Raw genomic sequence first — 20132 nt, 5'->3', positions numbered from 1 at the left:
CCTGAACTAAACAGTGTAAGGTCTGGTTTACTGTGTATAAACAGTAGTTATATTGGCCCTGAACTAAACAGTGTGAGGTCTGGTTTACTGTGTATATACAGTAGTTATATTGGCCCTGAACTAAACAGTGTGAGGTCTGGTTTACTGTGTATAAAAAGTAGTCATATTGGTCCTGAACTAAACAGTGTGAGGTCTGGTTTACTGTGTATAAACAGTAATTATATTGGCCGTGAACTAAACAGTGTGAGGTCTGGTTTACTGTGTATATACAGTAGTCATATTGGCACTGAACTAAACAGTGTGAGGTCTGGTTTACTGTGTATAAACAGTAGTCATATTGCCCTGAACTAAACAGTGTGAGGTCTGGTTTACTGTGTATATACAGTAGTTATATTGGCAGTGAACTAAACAGTGTGAGGTCTGGTTTAATGTGTATAAACAGTAGTTATACTGGTCCTGAACTAAAGAGTGTGAGGTCTGGTTTACTGTGTATATACAGTAGTCATATTGGCACTGAACTAAACAGTGTGAGGTCTGGTTTACTGTGTATATACAGTAGTCATATTGGCCGTGAACTAAACAGTGTGAGGTCTGGTTTACTGTGTATAAACAGTAGTTATATTGGCCCTGAACTAAACAGTGTGAGGTCTGGTTTACTGTGTATAAACAGTAGTTATATTGGCCCTGAACTAAACAGTGTGAGGTCTGGTTTACTGTGTATATACAGTAGTTATATTGGCACTGAACTAAACAGTGTGAGGTCTGGTTTACTGTGTATAAACAGTAATTATATTGGCCGTGAACTAAACAGTGTGAGGTCTGGTTTACTGTGTATATACAGTAGTCATATTGGCACTGAACTAAACAGTGTAAGGTCTGGTTTACTGTGTATAAACAGTAATTATATTGGCCCTGAACTAAACAGTGTGAGGTCTGGTTTACTGTTTATAAACAGTAGTCATATTGCCCTGAACTAAACAGTATGAGGTCTGGTTTACTGTGTATATACAGTAGTCATATTGGCTGTGAACTAAACAGTGTGAGGTCTGGTTTACTGTGTATATACAGTAGTCATATTGGCCGTGAACTAAACAGTGTGAGGTCTGGTTTACTGTGTATATACAGTAGTCATATTGGCTGTGAACTAAACAGTGTGAGGTCTGGTTTACTGTGTATAAATAGTAGTTATATTGGCCCTGAACTAAACAGTGTGAGGTCTAGTTTACTGTGTATGAACAGTTGTTATACTGATCCTGAACTAAATAGTGTGAGTTCTGGCTTGATTGCTGGCAAATAATTTCAGCACCAAATGTCCAGTTGAGGCCTGCAGAACATATTTACTGGGGGGACAGATGGGACCAGTGAACATCTTGTGGTGACACACTAAAATGGCCTTACAGCACAGAGGAATTTCAGGGTACACAAGTTAAGTGTATAAGAAACTACATACATACTGTTTAATTCCTTATCAGATTATGACAATCACATGAAGTCAGTAAGGGAGTCATTCATTAACCCATAAGATTACATTTTGAATGAATCATCACCAATAAATCAAGGGTGTGGGTTACATAAACATAAATATTATTATCTGAGAAAGGTTCATTTCTGTCCAGCACTTAATATTTTATATCACTTACAAGTATCTTCCATTCTTTGATTCATACCCTTGATAAAGGTTGTATTTCAAGATTCCAAAAATTGTGTGTGTGGTTATAATTCTACAAGTAGTTATAATTCTATGTTTAGTTCTAATACTACAAGTAGTTATAAGTCTCCCTGTGGTTATAATTTTACAAGTGGTGATAATTCTTGATGTATCTACATTCTGTAGTATCAAATAATGAATTATGGATGCAGAAATGTCAGAAATGTCTGAAGTTCTGATGTAATTACAAAACACCACACATGCTAGGTACCACACACACACACACACACACACACACACACACACACACACTTAGACAATATCCCACCCAAAAACCCAAGGGAATCATGTGTGCTTGTAAAAGAGTCCTGTAATGTGTCTAGAACCTCAATAGTTCAGCTTTAAATGTTTTAATTAAGATTTTAAGGGCTTGTATTTGCAGAGAGATTAGAATGACTGATGTTTACAGTGTTTCCATACATAAACTAGATAAAATCACTCAGTGAAAATCTTACATTAGAACACTTCATTTTACAACACTATTGTTGGGAGTTTCTGAATATATTCATCCTGTAAGACATTTTGCTAAATTTCTGCGCTCAGGTGACCAAAAATGCAGCTTGTGGACAAAATGCCAAAGCGCCTAGTTGAAGCAGCATTGTAATAAATACACCTGTACATGTGGACAAGGACTCATCTGTGTCTCCTCTTTACAATGTTATATTTCCCTTGAATATCTGCTTATGCATCACAAATGTAACTCTTTGCCTCCACAGTGTGGTCATTTAATGAAATGCAGTGAGGTTTCAACAGAAAACTATATTTAGAAATATTTAAAGAAGAGAACTTTATAATATAATATAAAAATGTATATTTCCTTGCATTGCCTTGTCTGGCAATGTTTGTTTAATACTGTACTATAATGGAGTTGACAATGACCTTTTTAAAATGCCTCTTTATTTACATTCAAAAATAGTCACAGAAACTCACCTGAGAATCTCCAGTTTACAGTGTGAACTCTTCAGTCCAGCACAGAGCTGCTCCACTCCTGAATTCTGCAGGTCATTATTATTCATCTCCAGCTCTCTCAGTGAGTTTTCTGTTTGTAGAACTGATGTGAGAGATTTGCAAGACTCTTGCGTGAGACCACAGCCAGATAGTCTGTAAAAGATTAAATACAGTAAATAATGTAGTTCAGTCAGAGGATGATGAATTAAAAGATCTGAACTGCTAATAAAAATGTAAAGAAGAGTTTGAAAGGTCTGGAACACACCGATACATTTTCAGTCTTTTAATTTTACAAACACAGCAACATTTAACACTGCTGTGTCTTTATCAAAGACAAAATGGACAAAGACATGACAAATAACATTCATTAGCAACCTAAAACAGATGAACAAATAATGGATGGTTGGTTCATAAGTCAGTGAATGGCAGTTACCGTAATAAGAGTCCAAATATCAAAATATCCCACTCCTAACACCATAACAGGAAACAGAACAACATAGATCTCATTCAATGTTTCACAAATACAAACACATTAATATACAAACCGAAAATATTGTTGGCAGACACGCAGAGTAGTGATTATGGAGAAATAAACATTGCAGTATTGATTATGGAGGAATAAACACTGCAGTAGCGATTATGTTGGAATGAACACAGCAGTAGTGATTTTAGAGGAATAATCACAGTAGTATTTATTATGGAGAAATAAACACTGCAGGAGTGATTATGTAGAAATAAACACTGCAGTTTTGACTATGGAATAATGAACACTGCAGTTTTGGTTATGGAGGAATGAACATTGCAGTAGTGAATATTAGTGTATGAACACTGCAGTACTAATGGTGGTAGGATGAACACTGCAATAGTGATTATGGAGGAATGAACACTGCAGTATTGATTGGACAGAATGCAGACAGCATAATCTTTTACTAGTGTTTACATTCCTTTGCTCACAGTATGAGTCATTGATCATGAAACATTCTCCTCTGCCTTTGCTTTTCCAAGTGATGTCCTGAGTTCTGTCTGAGTGGTGCACCAAGAATCCTAGAGGCTTAATAGCTGAGTCAGGGACCCCATCAGTCAGTCAGGTGTGTGTGAGGCAGACCCCATCAGTCAGTCAGTTCTGACTCTCTCACACACACAAATAATATATCTGTCTGTCTCTCTCTTGTGGTGACACACTAAAATATCCTTACAGCACAGAGGAATTTCAGGGTACACAAGTTAATACAGTGGTAAAACCACTATTATATTGTATAATAAACTACATACTGTTTAATTCCTTATCAGATTATGACATTCACATGAAGTCAGTCAGGGAGTCATTAATTAACCCATGAGATTACAATTTGAATAAATCTTCACCAATAAATCAAGGGTGTGGGTTACATAAACATAAATACTGTTACCTGAGAAAGGTTTAATTTCTGTCCAGCACTTAATATTTTATATCACTTACAAGTATCTTCAGTTCTTTGATTCATCCCCTCGAAAAAGGTTGTATTTCAAGATTCCAAAAATTCTACTTGTGGTTATAATTCTATGTGTGGTTATATTTCTACATGTAGTTATATTGCTAAATTTGGTTATAATTCTACATGTGATTATAATTCTATGTGTGGTTATAATTCTCAGTGTGTGGTTATAATTCTCAGTGTATCTGAATTATGTAGTATCAAATGATGAATTATGGGTGCAGAAATGTCTGAAACAATATCGCTACTTCACACAACTAATTTATTCACTAAAATCAACTATTTACATTAACACAAAAAAACAACTAAACAAGTCAGCAGAGCTGTGGGGCTACAGTGAGAGTGGACACAGCCAACACTACAGCAGACCTGTGGGGCTACAGTGAGAGTGGACCCAGCTGACACTACAGCAGACCTGTGGGGCTACAGTGAGAGTGGACACAGCCGACACTACAGCAGACCTGTGGGGCTACAGTGAGAGTGGACACAGCCGACACTACAGCAGACCTGTGGGGCTACAGTGAGAGTGGACACAGCCGATACTACAGCAGACCTGTGGGGCTACAGTGAGAGTGGACCCAGCTGACACTACAGCAGAGCTGTGGGGCTACAGTGAGAGTAGACATAGCTGACACTACAGCAGACCTGTGGGGCTACAGTGAGAGTGGACACAGCTGGCTCCTCTGTCTCTGTCTGCTGTGTCCACTCTCTTCCATGTCCTCCTCCTGGACACTTTCACCATCAAGTTCTTCTGTCTTTTCTCTCTCATGCTGTCTTCTTACTAAAGAAGGTTGCCATGGCAATAACATTACTCTTTCTCTTCATCCTGGTTGTTTTCTGTCTCTCTATACTAACTGTAAATGAACAAGGAGTATTTTATATTCTAGCCAGTTCCTTATATTTAAGGAAGCTAACATTAACCTCATTAGCTTTGTTACAGTACATCCAGTGTGACACACACACACACACACACACACACACACACACACACACACACACACACACACACACACACACACACACACACACACTTACTTCACTCCTTCTCTCCTCCTAATCTCCTGATTACTGATTACTGTGTCTTGTGTGTCTTTCTTTCTCTCTTGTAATTAAGTCCACAGGTTCACTCATCCAGTGCTGAACATTGTTCCTCACTACTGTGTTCAGATGTCCTGAGTTTACTGTCAGCTGTCTGCTCAGCTTCTCTCTCTGCTGACTCAATGTCTTCTACCATCACTGTTCTATTTTTGTTTGCTGTCTCTGGCTTGATGAAAAAATTAGCAGCCAACATTCACTCCTAAGTCAAGCTAATATGATGTTAGCATGAGGTATCTAGGAGTAGTAACCAACAATATACTGTAACTTGGCAAGCTTAAGGTTACTAATATTAGCCAGCTACATGTTTCATAAAAACACCCGTGGAGAGAGATCACAGGTTTATCTTAAGTAATAACCAATAAACCTTTCAGTTCTATTGAATGAATATTAATTTGTTGAGTTCTTTCCTCCAGCACGGCTATCAGTTCAGCTCACCTCAATATGTGTTGAACACACGGTGTAAATCATAATGAGAACAGGGTCTCCCACCCAATAACACAAGGGAATCATGTGTGATTGTAAAAGTGTCCTGTAATGTGTCCAAAACCTCAATGGTTTAGCTTTAAATGTTTTCATTAAGACTTTAAGGGCTTTTATTTGCAGAGAGATTAGAATGGCTGATGTTTACAGTGTTTCCATACATAAACTAGATAAAATCACTCAGTGAAAATCTTGCATGAGAACACTTCATTTTACAACACTGTTGTTGGAGTTTCTGAATATATTCATCCTGTAAGACATTTTGCAAAATTTCTGTGCTCAGGTGACGAAAGATGAGGTTTGTGGACAAAATACCAAAGTTCCTAGTTGAAGCAGCATTGTAATAAATACACCTGTACACGTGGACAAGGACTCATCTGTGTCTTCTCTTTACAAAATTATATTTCTCTTATAGACTTGAAAATCTGCTCATGCATCACAGATGTAACTCTTTGTCTCCACAGTGTGGTCATTTAATGAAATGCAGCAAGGTTTCAACAGAAAACTATATTTAGAAATATTTAAAGAAGAGAACTTTATAATATTAAAGTGTACATTTCCTTGCATTGCCTTGCCTGGCAATGTTTGTTTAATACTGTACTATAATGGAGTTGACACTGAGCTTTTTAAAATGGCTCTTTATTTACATTCAAAAATAGTCACAGAAACTCACCTGAGAATCTCCAGTTTACAGTGTGAACTCTTCAGTCCAGCACAGAGCTGCTCCACTCCTGAATTCTGCAGGTCATTATTATTCATCTCCAGCTCTCTCAGTGAGTTTTCTGTTTTTAGAGCTGATGTGAGAGATTTGCAAGACCCTTTATTGAGACCACAGCCAGATAGTCTGTAAAAGAGTAAATACAGTAAATAATGTAGTTCAGTCAGAGGATGATGAATTAAAAGATCTGAACTGCTAATAAAAATGTAAAGAATAGCTTGAAAGGTCTGGAACACACTGATACATTTTCAGCCTTTTAATTTTACAAACACAGTAACATTTCAACACTACTGTGTCTTCATCAAAGACAAAATGGAAAAAGACATGACAAATAACATTCATTAGCAACCTAAAACAGATGAACAAATAATGGATGGTTGGTTCATAAGTCAGTGAATGGCAGTTACCATAATCAGAGTCCAAATATCAAAATATCCCACCCCTAACACCATAAGAGGAAACAGAACAACATAGATCTCATTCAATGTTTCACAAATACAAATACACTAATATACAAGCAGAAAATATTGTTGGAAGACAAGCAGAGTAGTGATTATGGAGGAATAAACACTGCAGTAGTGATTATGGAGGAATAAATACTGCAGTAATGATTATGGAGGAATAAACACTGCAGTATTGATAATGTTGGGATGAACATTGCAGTAGTGATTATGGAGGAATAAACACCACAGTATTCATTATGGTGGAATAATCACTGTATTGTTTATCATGGAGAAATAAACAATGCAGCAGTGATTATGGAGGAATGAACACTGCAGTAGAGATTATGGAGGAATAAACACTGCAGTATTGATTATGTTGGAATGAACATCGCAATAGTGATTTTAGAGGAATAATCACTGTAGTATTTATTATGGAGGAATAAACACTGCAATAGTGATTATGTAGAAATAAACACTGCAGTAGTGACTATGGAGTAATGAATACTGTAGTATTGATTATGAAGGAATTAATATTGCGGTAGTGATTATGGAGGAATAAACACCACTGTATTGATTATGGTGGAATATTCACTGTAGTATTTATTATGGAGGAATAAACACTGCAATAGTGATTATGTAGAAATAAACACTGCAGTGGTGACTATGGAGTAATGAATACTGCAGTATTGATTATGAAGGAATTAATATTGCGGTAGTGATTATGGAGGAATAAACAACACTGTATTCATTATGGTGGAATATTCACTGTAGTATTTATTATGGAGAAATAAACACTGCAGGAGTGATTATGGAATAATGAACACTGCAGTATTGTTTATGTTGGCATGATCACCGCAGTAGTGATTTTAGAGGAATAAATCACTGTAGTATTTATTATGGAGGAATAAACACCACAGTATTGATTATGGTGGAATAATAACTGTAGTATTTATTATGGAGAAATAAACACTGCAGTAGTGACTATGGAGGAATGAACATTGCAGTAGTGAATATTAGTGTATAAACATTGCAGTACTAATGATGGTGGGATGAACACTGCATTAGTGATTATGGAGGGATGGACAGAATGCAGACAGCATAATCTTTTACTAGTGTTTACATTCCTGTGCTCACACTGAGTCACTGATCATGAAACATTCTCCTCTGCCTTTGCTTTTCCCAGTGAGGTCCTGAGTTCTGTCTGTGTGGTGCACCGAGAATCCCGGAGGCACAATAGTTGAGTCAGGGACCCCATCAGTCAGTCAGGTATGTGTGAGGCAGACCCCATCAGTCAGTCAGGTGTGTGTGTGACTCAGACACAATCGGCCAGTTAAGTGTTTGTGAGGCAACAATCTCATGTCTGCTGTTGACATGAAATGTGTCCCTGGAGTTTGTCCTTCATGGACTGCATGTGTGCAGTAAAATACTGGGGAGAAGAGGACCATTCACATGTTGTTTCAGTTGGATCAGAACTTCGACTCACTTCTCACTTCTCTCCACTACAGCAGAGCTGTGGGGCTACAGTGAGAGTGGACACAGCTGACACTGCAGCAGACCTGTGGGGCTACAGTGAGAGTGGACACAGCTGACACTACAGCAGAGCTGTGGGGCTACAGTGAGAGTGGACACAGCTGACACTACAGCAGAGCTGTGGGGCTACAGTGAGAGTGGACACAGCTGGCACTACAGCAGGGCTGTGGGGCTACAGTGAGAGTGGACACAGCTGACACTACAGCAGACCTGTGGGACAACAGTGAGAGTGGACACAGCTGGCTCCTCTGTCTCTGTCTGCTGTGTTCACTCTCTTCCATGTCCTCCTCCTGGACACTTTCACCATCAAGTTCTTCTGTCTTTTCTCTCTCCTGCTGTCTTCTTACTAAAGAAGGTTGCCATGGCAATTGCATTACTCTTTCTCTTCATCCTGGTTGTTTTCTGTCTCTCTATACTAAATGTAAATGAACAAGCAGGAGTATTTTATATTCTAGCGAGTTCCTTAGATTTAAGGAAGCTAACATTAGCCTCATTAGCTTTGTTACAGTACATCAGGCACCCAGTGTGACACACACACACACACACACACACACACACACACACACACACACACACACACACACACACACACACACACACACACACACTTCACTCCTTCTCTCCTCCTAATCTCCTGATTACTGTGTCTTGTGTCTTTCTTTCTCTCTTGTAATTAAGTCCACAGGTTCACTCGTCCAGTGCTGAACATTGTTCCTCACTACTGTGTTCAGATGTCCTGAGTTTACTGTCAGCTGTCTGCTCAGTTTCTCTCTCTGCTGACTCCACATCTTCTACCATCACTGTCCTATTTTAGTTTGATGTCTCTGGCTTGATGAAAAAATTAGCAGCCAACATTGAGTCCTAAGTCAAGCTAATTTGATGTTAGCGTAAGGTATCTAGGTGTAATAACCAACAATATACTGTAACGTGGCAAGCTTAAGGTTACTAATATTAGCCAGCTACATGTTTCATAAAAACACCTGTGGAGAGAGATCACAGGTTTATTTTAAGGAATAACCAATAAACATTTCAGTTCTATTGAATGAATATTAACTTGTTGCGTTCTTTCCTCCAGCATGGCTGTCAGTTCAGCTCACCTCAACATGTGTTGAACACACCGTGTAGATCATAATGAGAACAGGGTCTCCTACCCAAAAACACAAGGGAATCATGTGTGATTGTAAAATACATTTTGCTAAGTTTCTGCTCTCAGGTGACCAAAAATGCAGCTTGTGGACAAAATGCCAAAGCGCCTAGTTGAAGTAGCACTGTAATAAATACACATGTACATGTGGACAAGGACTCATTTGTGTCTTCTCTTTACAATGTTATGTTTCTCTTCTAGACTTGAAAATCTGCTCGTGCGTCACAAATGTACCTCTTTGTCTCCACAGTGTGGTCATTTAATGAAATGCAGCAAGGTTTCAACAGAAAACTATATTTAGAAATATTTAAAGAAGAGAACTTTATAATATAAAATAAAAGTGTACATTTCCTTGCATTGCCTTGCCTGGCAATGTTTGTTTAATACTGTACTATAAGGGAGTTGACACTGACCTTTTTAAAATGGCTATTTACATTCAAAAATAGTCACAGAAACTCACCTGAGAATTTCCAGTTTACAGTGTGAACTCTTCAGTCCAGCACAGAGCTGCTCCACTCCTGAATTCTGCAGGTCATTATTATTCATCTCCAGCTCTCTCAGTGAGTTTTCTGTTTTTAGAGCTGATGTGAGAGATTTGCAAGACCCTTTATTGAGACCACAGCCAGACAGTCTGTAAAAGAGTAAATACAGTAAATAATGTAGTTCAGTCAGAGGATGATGAATTAAAAGATCTGAACTGCTAATAAAAATTTAAAGAAGAGCTTGAAAGGTCTGGAACACACTGATACATTTTCAGATTTTTAATTTTACAAACACAGCAACATTTCAACATTACTGTGTCTTCACCAAGACAAAATGGACAAAGACATGACAAATAACATTCATTAGCAACCTAAGACAGGTGACCAAATAATGGATGGTTGGTTCATAAGTCAGTTAATGGCAGTTACCCTAATCAGAGTCCAAATATCAAAATTTCCCATCCCTAACACCATAACAGGAAACAGAACAACACAGATCTCATTCAATGTTTCACAAATACAAATACACTAACATACAAACAGAAAATATTGTTGGAAGACACGCAGAGTAGTGATTATGGAAGAATAAACACTGCAGTAGTGATTATGGAGGTATAAACACTGCAGTATTGATTATAGAGGGATAAACACTGCAGTAGTGATTATGGAGAAATAAACACTGCAGTAGTGATTGGACAGAATGCAGAGAGCAGAATCTTTTACTAGTGGTACATTCCTGTGCTCACACTATGAGTCACTGATCATGAAACATTCTCCTCTGCTGTTGCTTTTCCCAGTGAGGTCCTGAGTTCTGTCTTTGTGGTGCAACGAGAATCCCGGAGTCTTAATAGCTGAGTCAGGGACCCCATCAGTCAGTCAGGTGTGTGTGAGGCAGACCCCATCAGTCAGTCAGGTGTATGTGTGACTCAGACCCCATCAGTCAGTTAAGTGTGTGTGAGACAACTATCTCATGTCTGCTGTTGACATGAAATGTGTCCCTGGAGTTTGTCCTTCATGGACTGTATGTGTGCAGTAAAATACTGGTGAAAAGAGGACCATTCACATGTTGTTTCAGCTGGATCAGAACTTCGATTCACAATATCGCTACTTCACACAAATAATTTATTCACTAAAATCAACCATTTACATTAACACACACAAAAAAAAAACTAAACAAGTCAGCAGACCTGTGGAGCTACAGTGAGAGTGGACACAGCCGACACTACAGCAGACCTGTGGAGCTACAGTGAGAGTGGACACAGCCGACACTACAGCAGACCTGTGGAGCTACAGTGAGAGTGGACACAGCCGACACTACAGCAGACCTGTGGGGCTACAGTGAGAGTGGACACAGCCGACACTACAGCAGACCTGTGGGGCTACAGTGAGAGTGGACACAGCCGACACTACAGCAGACCTGTGGGGCTACAGTGAGAGTGGACACAGCTGACACTACAGCAGACCTGTGGGGTTACAGTGAGAGTGCACACAGCTGACACTACAGCAGACCTGTGGGGCTACAGTGAGAGTGGACACAGCTGACACTACAGCAGACCTGTGGGGCTACATTGAGAGTGGACACAGCTGACATTACAGCAGACCTGTGGGGCTACAGTGAGAGTGGACACAGCTGACATTACAGCAGACCTTTGGGGCTACAGTGAGAATGGACACAGCAGACACTTCAGCAGAGCTGTGGGGCTACAGTGAGAGTGGACACAGCTGACACTACAGCAGATCTGTGGAGCTACAGTGAGATTCTTTCAGTGGAGTTCTTTCCTCCAGCAGGGATATCAGTTCAGCTCACCTCAACATGTGTTGAACACATGGTGTAAATCATAATGAGAATGGGGTCTCCCACCCAAAAACACAATGGAATCATGTGTGATTGTAAAATACATTTTGCTAAATTTCTGCTCTCAGGTGACCAAAAATGCAGCTTGTGGACAAAATGCCAAAGCGCCTAGTTGAAGCAGCATTGTAATAAATACACCTGTACATGTGGACAAGGACTCATTTGTGTCTTCTCTTTACAATGTTATGTTTCTCTTCTAGACTTGAATATCTGCTCATGCATGACAGATGTAACTCTTTGTCTCCACAGTGTGGTCATTTAATGAAATGCAGTGAGGTTTCAATAGAAAGCTATATTTAGAAATATTTAGAGAAGAGAACTTTATAATATAATATAAAAGTGTAAATTTCCTTGCATTGCCTTGCCTGGCAATGTTTGTTTAATACTGTACTATAAGGGAGTTGACACTGACCAGATAAATGCCTCTTTATTTACATTCAAAAATAGTCACAGAAACTCACCTGAGAATCTCCAGTTTACAGTGTGAACTCTCCAGTCCAGCACAGAGCTGCTCCACTCCTGAATTCTGCAGGTCATTATTATTCATCTCCAGCTCTCTCAGTGAGTTTTCTGTTTTTAGAGCTGATGTGAGAGATTTGCAAGACCCTTTATTGAGACCACAGCCAGATAGTCTGTAAAAGAGTAAATACAGTAAATAATGTAGTTCAGTCAGAGGATGATGAATTAAAAGATCTGAACTGCTAATAAAAATGTAAAGAAGAGCTTGAAAGGTCTGGAACACACTGATACATTTTCAGCCTTTTAATTTTACAAACACAGTAACATTTCAACACTACTGTGTCTTCATCAAAGACAAAATGGAAAAAGACATGACAAATAACATTCATTAGCAACCTAAAACAGATGAACAAATAATGGATGGTTGGTTCATAAGTCAGTGAATGGCAGTTACCATAATCAGAGTCCAAATATCAAAATATCCCACCCCTAACACCATAAGAGGAAACAGAACAACATAGATCTCATTCAATGTTTCACAAATACAAATACACTAATATACAAGCAGAAAATATTGTTGGAAGACAAGCAGAGTAGTGATTATGGAGGAATAAACACTGCAGTAGTGATTATGGAGGAATAAACACTGCAGTAATGATTATGGAGGAATAAACACTGCAGTATTGATAATGTTGGGATGAACATTGCAGTAGTGATTATGGAGGAATAAACACCACAGTATTCATTATGGTGGAATAATCACTGTATTGTTTATCATGGAGAAATAAACAATGCAGCAGTGATTATGGAGGAATGGACACTGCAGTAGAGATTATGGAGGAATAAACACTGCAGTATTGATTATGTTGGAATGAACATCGCAATAGTGATTTTAGAGGAATAATCACTGTAGTATTTATTATGGAGGAATAAACACTGCAATAGTGATTATGTAGAAATAAACACTGCAGTAGTGACTATGGAGTAATGAATACTGTAGTATTGATTATGAAGGAATTAATATTGCGGTAGTGATTATGGAGGAATAAACACCACTGTATTGATTATGGTGGAATATTCACTGTAGTATTTATTATGGAGAAATAAACACTGCAGGAGTGATTATGGAATAATGAACACTGCAGTATTGATTATGGAGGAATGAACATTGCAGTAGTGAATATTAGTGTATGAGCACTGCAGTAGTAATGATGGTAGGATGAACACTGCAATAGTGATTATGGAGGAATGAACACTGCAGTCTCTCTCACACACATACAAACAAAATTTCTGTCTTTCTCTCTCTCACACACACAAAATAGATCTTTCTGTCTCCTTCTCTCTCTCTGTCTCATACACACACACAGACACACACACAAATAATAGTTCTGTCTCTCTCTCTCTCTCTCTCTCTCTCTCTCTCTATTTCACCCCCCCCACACACACACACAATAGATCTGTATGTCTCTCTCTTTCTCTATTTCAGAGACACACACACAGATAATAATTCTGCTGCTCTCTCTCTTCCTTGCTCTCTTTCACACACACACACACACACACACACACACACACACACACACACACTTCACTCCTTCTCTCCTCCTAATCTCCTGATTACTGATTACTGTGTCTTGTGTGTCTTTCTTTCTCTCTTGTAATTAAGTCCACAGGTTCACTCGTCCAGTGCTGAACATTGTTCCTCACTACTGTGTTCAGATGTCCTGAGTTTACTGTCAGCTGTCTGCTCAGCTTCTCTCTCTGCTGACTCAATGTCTTCTACCATCACTGTTCTATTTTTGTTTGCTGTCTCTGGCTTGATGAAAAAATTAGCAGCCAACATTCACTCCTAAGTCAAGCTAATATGATGTTAGCATGAGGTATCTAGGTGTAGTAACCAACAATATACTGTAACTTGGCAAGCTTAAGGTTACTAATATTAGCCAGCTACATGTTTCATAAAAACACCTGTGGAGAAAGATCACAGGTTTATTTTAAGGAATAACCAATAAACCTTTCAGTTCTATTGAATGAATATTAACTTGTTGCGTTCTTTCCTCCAGCACGGCTGTCAGTTCAGCTCATCTCAACATGTGTTGAACACACGGTGTAAATCATAATGAGAACAGGGTCTCCCACCCAAAAACACAAGGGAATCATGTGTGCTTTTAAAAGTGTCCTGTAATGTGTCTAGAACCTCAATGGTTCAGCTTTAAATGTTTTCATTAAGACTTTAAGGGCTTTTATTTGCAGAGAGAATAGAATGACTGATGTTTACAGTGTTTCCATACATAAAATAGATAAAATCACTCAGTGAAAATCTTACATTAGAACACTTCATTTTACAACACTGTTGTTGGAGTTTCTGAATATATTCATCCTGTAAGACATTTTGCAAAATTTCTGTGCTCAGGTGAACAAAGATGCAGCTTGTGGACAAAATGCCAAAGCGCCTAGTTGAAGCAGCATTGTAATAAACACACCTGTACACGTGGACAAGGACTCATTTGTGTCTTCTCTTTACAAAATTATATTTCTCTTCTAGACTTGAATATCTGCTCATGCATCACAAATGTAACTTTTTGTCTCCACAGTGTGTTCATTTAATGAAATGCAGTGAGGTTTCAACAGAAAACTATATTTAGAAATATTTAACAAAGAGAACTTTATAATAAGTGTAAATTTCCTTGCATTGCCTTGCCTGGCAATGTTTGTTTAATACTGTACTATAAGGGAGTTGACACTGACCTTTTTAAAATGGCTCTTTATTTACATTCAAAAATAGTCACAGAAACTCACCTGAGAATCTCCAGTTTACAGTGTGAACTCTTCAGTCCAGCACAGAGCTGCTCCACTCCTGAATTCTGCAGGTCATTATTATTCATCTCCAGCTCTCTCAGTGAGTTTTCTGTTTGTAGAACTGATGTGAGAGATTTGCAAGACTCTTCATTGAGACCACAGCCAGATAGTCTGTAAAAGAGTAAATACAGTAAATAATGTAGTTCAGTCAGAGGATGATGAATTAAAAGATCTGAACTGCTAATAAAAATGTAAAGAAGAGTTTGAAAGGTCTGGAACACACCGATACATTTTCAGCCTTTTAATTTTACAAACACAGCAACATTTAACACTACTGTGTCTTCATCAAAGACAAAATGGACAAAGACATGACAAATAACATTCATTAGCAACCTAAGACAGATGAACAAATAATGGATGGTTGGTTCATAAGTCAGTGAATGGCAGTTACCGTAATCAGAGTCCAAATATCAAAATATCCCACCCCTAACACCATAAGAGGAAACAGAACAACACAGATCTCATTCAATGTTTCACAAATACAAACACATTAATATATAAACCGAAAATATTGTTGGCAGACATGCAGAGTAGTGATTATGGAGGAATAAACACTGCAGTATTGATTATGTAGGAATAAACACTGCAGTAATGATTATGGAGGAATAAACACTGCAGTATTGATAATGTTGGGATGAACATTGCAGTAGTGATTATGGAGGAATGAACACTGCAGTAGAGATTATGGAGGAATAAACACTGCAGTATTGATTATGTTGGAATGAACATCGCAATAGTGATTTTAGAGGAATAATCACTGTAGTATTTATTATGGAGGAATAAACACTGCAATAGTGATTATGTAGAAATAAACACTGCAGTAGTGACTATGGAGTAATGAATACTGTAGTATTGATTATGAAGGAATTAATATTGCGGTAGTGATTATGGAGGAATAAACACCTCTGTATTGATTATGGTGGAATATTCACTGTAGTATTTATTATGGAGAAATAAACACTGCAGTAGTGACTATGGAGTAATGAATACTGTAGTATTGATTATGAAGGAATTAATATTGCGGTAGTGATTATGGAGGAATAAACACCACTGTATTGATTATGGTGGAATATTCGCTGTAGTATTTATTATGGAGAAATAAACACTGCAGGAGTGATTATGGAATAATGAACACTGCAGTATTGATTATGGAGGAATGAACATTGCAGTAGTGAATATTAGTGTATGAGCACTGCAGTAGTAATGAGGGTAGGATGAACACTGCAATAGTGATTACGGAGGAATGAACACTGCAGTATTGATTGGACAGAATGCAGACAGCATAATCTTTTACTAGTGTTTACATTCCTTTGCTCACAGAATGAGTCATTGATCATGAAACATTCGCCTCTGCCTTTGCTTTTCCCAGTGAGGTCCTGAGTTCTGTCTGTGTGGTGCACCGAGAATCCTGGAGACTTAATAGCTGTGTGAGGGTCCCCATCAGTCCGTCAGGTGTGTGTGAGGCAGACCCCATCAGTCAATCAGTTGTGTGTGAGGCAGACCCCATCAGTCAGTCAGGCTGCTCTATCTCTTCCTCACTCTCTTTCACACACACACACACACACACACACACACACACACACACACACACACACACACACACACACACACACACACACACACACACACTACTTCTGTCTCTCTCTCACAGACAAAAATAGATCTGCCTCTTTCTCTGTCTCTCTCTATTTCAGACACACACACACACAAATAATAGTTCTGTCTCTCTCTATTTCTCACATGCACACAGACACACACACACACACACACACACACACACACACACACACACAGATAATAGTTCTCTCTGTCTCTCTCTCGCACAAACACACACACACACACAGATAATAGTTGTCTCTCTCTACCACACACAGATAATAGTTCTGTCTGTCTCTCTCTCTCTCATACACACACACACACACACACACACTAACACACACACACACACACAGAGATAATAGTTCTGTCTCTCTCACACATACAAATAATAGATCTCTCTCTCTCTCTCTATTTCACCCCCCCCACACACACAATAGATCTGTAAGTCTCTCTCTTTCTCTATTTCAGAGACACACACACAGATAATAATTCTGCTGCTCTCTCTTCCTTGCTCTTTCACACATACACACACCAACACACACACACACACACACACACACACACACACACACTTCACTCCTTCTCTCCTCCTAATCTCCTGATTACTGATTACTGTGTCTTGTGTGTCTTTCTTTCTCTCTTGTAATTAAGTCCACAGGTTCACTCGTCCAGTGCTGAACATTGTTCCTCACTACTGTGTTCAGATGTCCTGAGTTTACTGTCAGCTGTCTGCTCAGCTTCTCTCTCTGCTGACTCCACGTCGTCTACCATCACTGTTCTATTTTTGTTTGCTGTCTCTGGCTTGATGAAAAAATTAGCAGCCAACATTCACTCCTAAGTCAAGCTAATATGACGTTAGCATGAGGTATCTAGGTGTAGTAACCAACAGTATACTGTAACTTGGCAAGCTTAAGGTTACTAATATTAGCCAGCTACATGTTTCATAAAAACACCTGTGGAGAAAGATCACAGGTTTATTTTAAGGAATAACCAATAAACCTTTCAGTTCTATTGAATGAATATTAACTTGTTGCGTTCTTTCCTCCAGCACGGCTGTCAGTTCAGCTCATCTCAACATGTGTTGAACACACGGTGTAAATCATAATGAGAACAGGGTCTCCCACCCAAAAACACAAGGGAATCATGTGTGATTTTAAAAGTGTCCTGTAATGTGTCTAGAACCTCAATGGTTCAGCTTTAAATGTTTTAATTAAGACTTTAAGGGCTTTAATTTGCAGAGAGATTAGAATGACTGATGTTTACAGTGTTTCCATACATAAACTAGATAAAATCACTCAGTGAAAATCTTACATTAGAACACTTCATTTTACAACACTGTTGTTGGAGTTTCTGAATATATTCATCCTGTAAGACATTTTGCTAAATTTCTGCGCTCAGGTGAACAAAGATGCAGCTTGTGGACAAAATGCCAAAGCGCCTAGTTGAAGCAGCATTGTAATAAACACACCTGTACACGTGGACAAGGACTCATTTGTGTCTTCTCTTTACAAAATTATATTTCTCTTCTAGACTTGAATATCTGCTCATGCATCACAAATGTAACTTTTTGTCTCCACAGTGTGTTCATTTAATGAAATGCAGTGAGGTTTCAACAGAAAACTATATTTAGAAATATTTAACAAAGAGAACTTTATAATAAGTGTAAATTTCCTTGCATTGCCTTGCCTGGCAATGTTTGTTTAATACTGTACTATAAGGGAGTTGACACTGACCTTTTTAAAATGCCTCTTTATTTACATTCAAAAATAGTCACAGAAACTCACCTGAGAATCTCCAGTTTACAGTGTGAACTCTTCAGTCCAGCACAGAGCTGCTCCACTCCTGAATTCTGCAGATCATTATTATTCATCTCCAGCTCTCTCAGTGAAGAGTTTTCTGTTTGTAGAACTGATGTGAGAGATTTGCAAGACTCTTCAGTGAGACCACAGCCAGATAGTCTGTAAAAGAGTAAATACAGTAAATAATGTAGTTCAGTCAGAGGATGATGAATTAAAAGATCTGAACTGCTAATAAAAATGTAAAGAAGAGTTTGAAAGGTCTGGAACACACCGATACATTTTCAGCCTTTTAATTTTACAAACACAGCAACATTTAACACTACTGTGTCTTCATCAAAGACAAAATGGACAAAGACATGACAAATAACATTCATTAGCAACCTAAGACAGATGAACAAATAATGGATGGTTGGTTCATAAGTCAGTGAATGGCAGTTACCGTAATCAGAGTCCAAATATCAAAATATCCCACCCCTAACACCATAACAGGAAACAGAACAACACAGATCTCATTCAATGTTTCACAAATACAAACACATTAATATACAAACCGAAAATATTGTTGGCAGACACGCAGAGTAGTGATTATGGAGGAATAAACACTGCAGTAGCGATTATGTTGGAATGAACACAGCAGTAGTGATTTTAGAGGAATAATCACAGTAGTATTTATTATGGAGAAATAAACACTGCAGGTGTGATTATGTAGAAATAAACACTGCAGTTTTGACTATGGAATAATGAACACTGCAGTTTTGATTATGGAGGAATGAACATTGCAGTAGTGAATATTAGTGTATGAACACTGCAGTACTAATGATGGTGGGATGAACACTGCAGTAGTAATGATGGTGGGATGAACACTGCAGTAGTGATTATGGAGGAATGGACAGAATGCAGAGAGCAGAATCTTTTACTAGTGTTTACATTCCTCTGCTCACACTAGGAGTCATTGATCATGAAACATTCTCCTCTGCCTTTGCATTTCCCAGTGAGGTCCTGAGTTCTGTCTGCGTGGTGCACCGAGAATCCTGGAGGCTTAATAGCTGAGTCAGGGACCGCATCAGTCAGTCAGGAGTGTGAGGCAGACCCCATCAGTCAGTCAGGAGTGTGAAGCAGACCCCATCAGTCAGTCAGGCGTGTGAGAGGTAGACGCCAGTCAATCAGTCAGGCTGCTCTATCTCTTCCTCGCTCTCTTTCACACACACACACACACACACACACACACACACACACAATACTTTGGTCTCTTACAATACTTTCTGTCTCTCTCTCTCTCGTACACACACACACACACACACACACACACACACACACACACAAATAATAGAGCTGTCTGTCAGTCTCACTTACTCTCTCTCTCTCACACACACACACACACACACACACACACAATACTTCTGTCTTTCTCTCTCACACACAAAATAGATTGAATCTTTAAAATAGATTGAATGTTTGAATCTCTCTCTCTCTTTCTCTCTGAGGCACACACACACCTAATAGTTCTGTCTGTCTCTCTCTCACTCACACACACACAC

The 20132-nt window shown here is 38.6% G+C and overlaps 1 protein-coding gene across 1 annotated transcript in view; it reads right to left on the bottom strand.

The window, feature by feature from the left end:
• The window catches only part of LOC145652009 (NACHT, LRR and PYD domains-containing protein 12-like), a 72970-nt gene that overhangs the window by 15270 nt on the left and 37568 nt on the right, over positions 1-20132 (bottom strand). The window contains 6 exon segments of the mRNA XM_081700966.1: positions 2639-2809; positions 6383-6553; positions 10005-10175; positions 12343-12513; positions 15137-15307; positions 18580-18753. Coding sequence (XP_081557092.1) covers positions 2639-2809; positions 6383-6553; positions 10005-10175; positions 12343-12513; positions 15137-15307; positions 18580-18753 — 1029 coding nt within the window.

The sequence above is a fragment of the Electrophorus electricus genome, chromosome 1 (genome assembly GCF_041902795.1).
Source record: "Electrophorus electricus isolate QZ-2024a chromosome 1, ASM4190279v1, whole genome shotgun sequence".
Lineage (NCBI taxonomy): Eukaryota > Metazoa > Chordata > Actinopteri > Gymnotiformes > Gymnotidae > Electrophorus > Electrophorus electricus.
The sequence above is the reverse complement of the archived record's forward strand: the minus strand, read 5'-3'. Positions and strand labels throughout refer to the sequence as shown.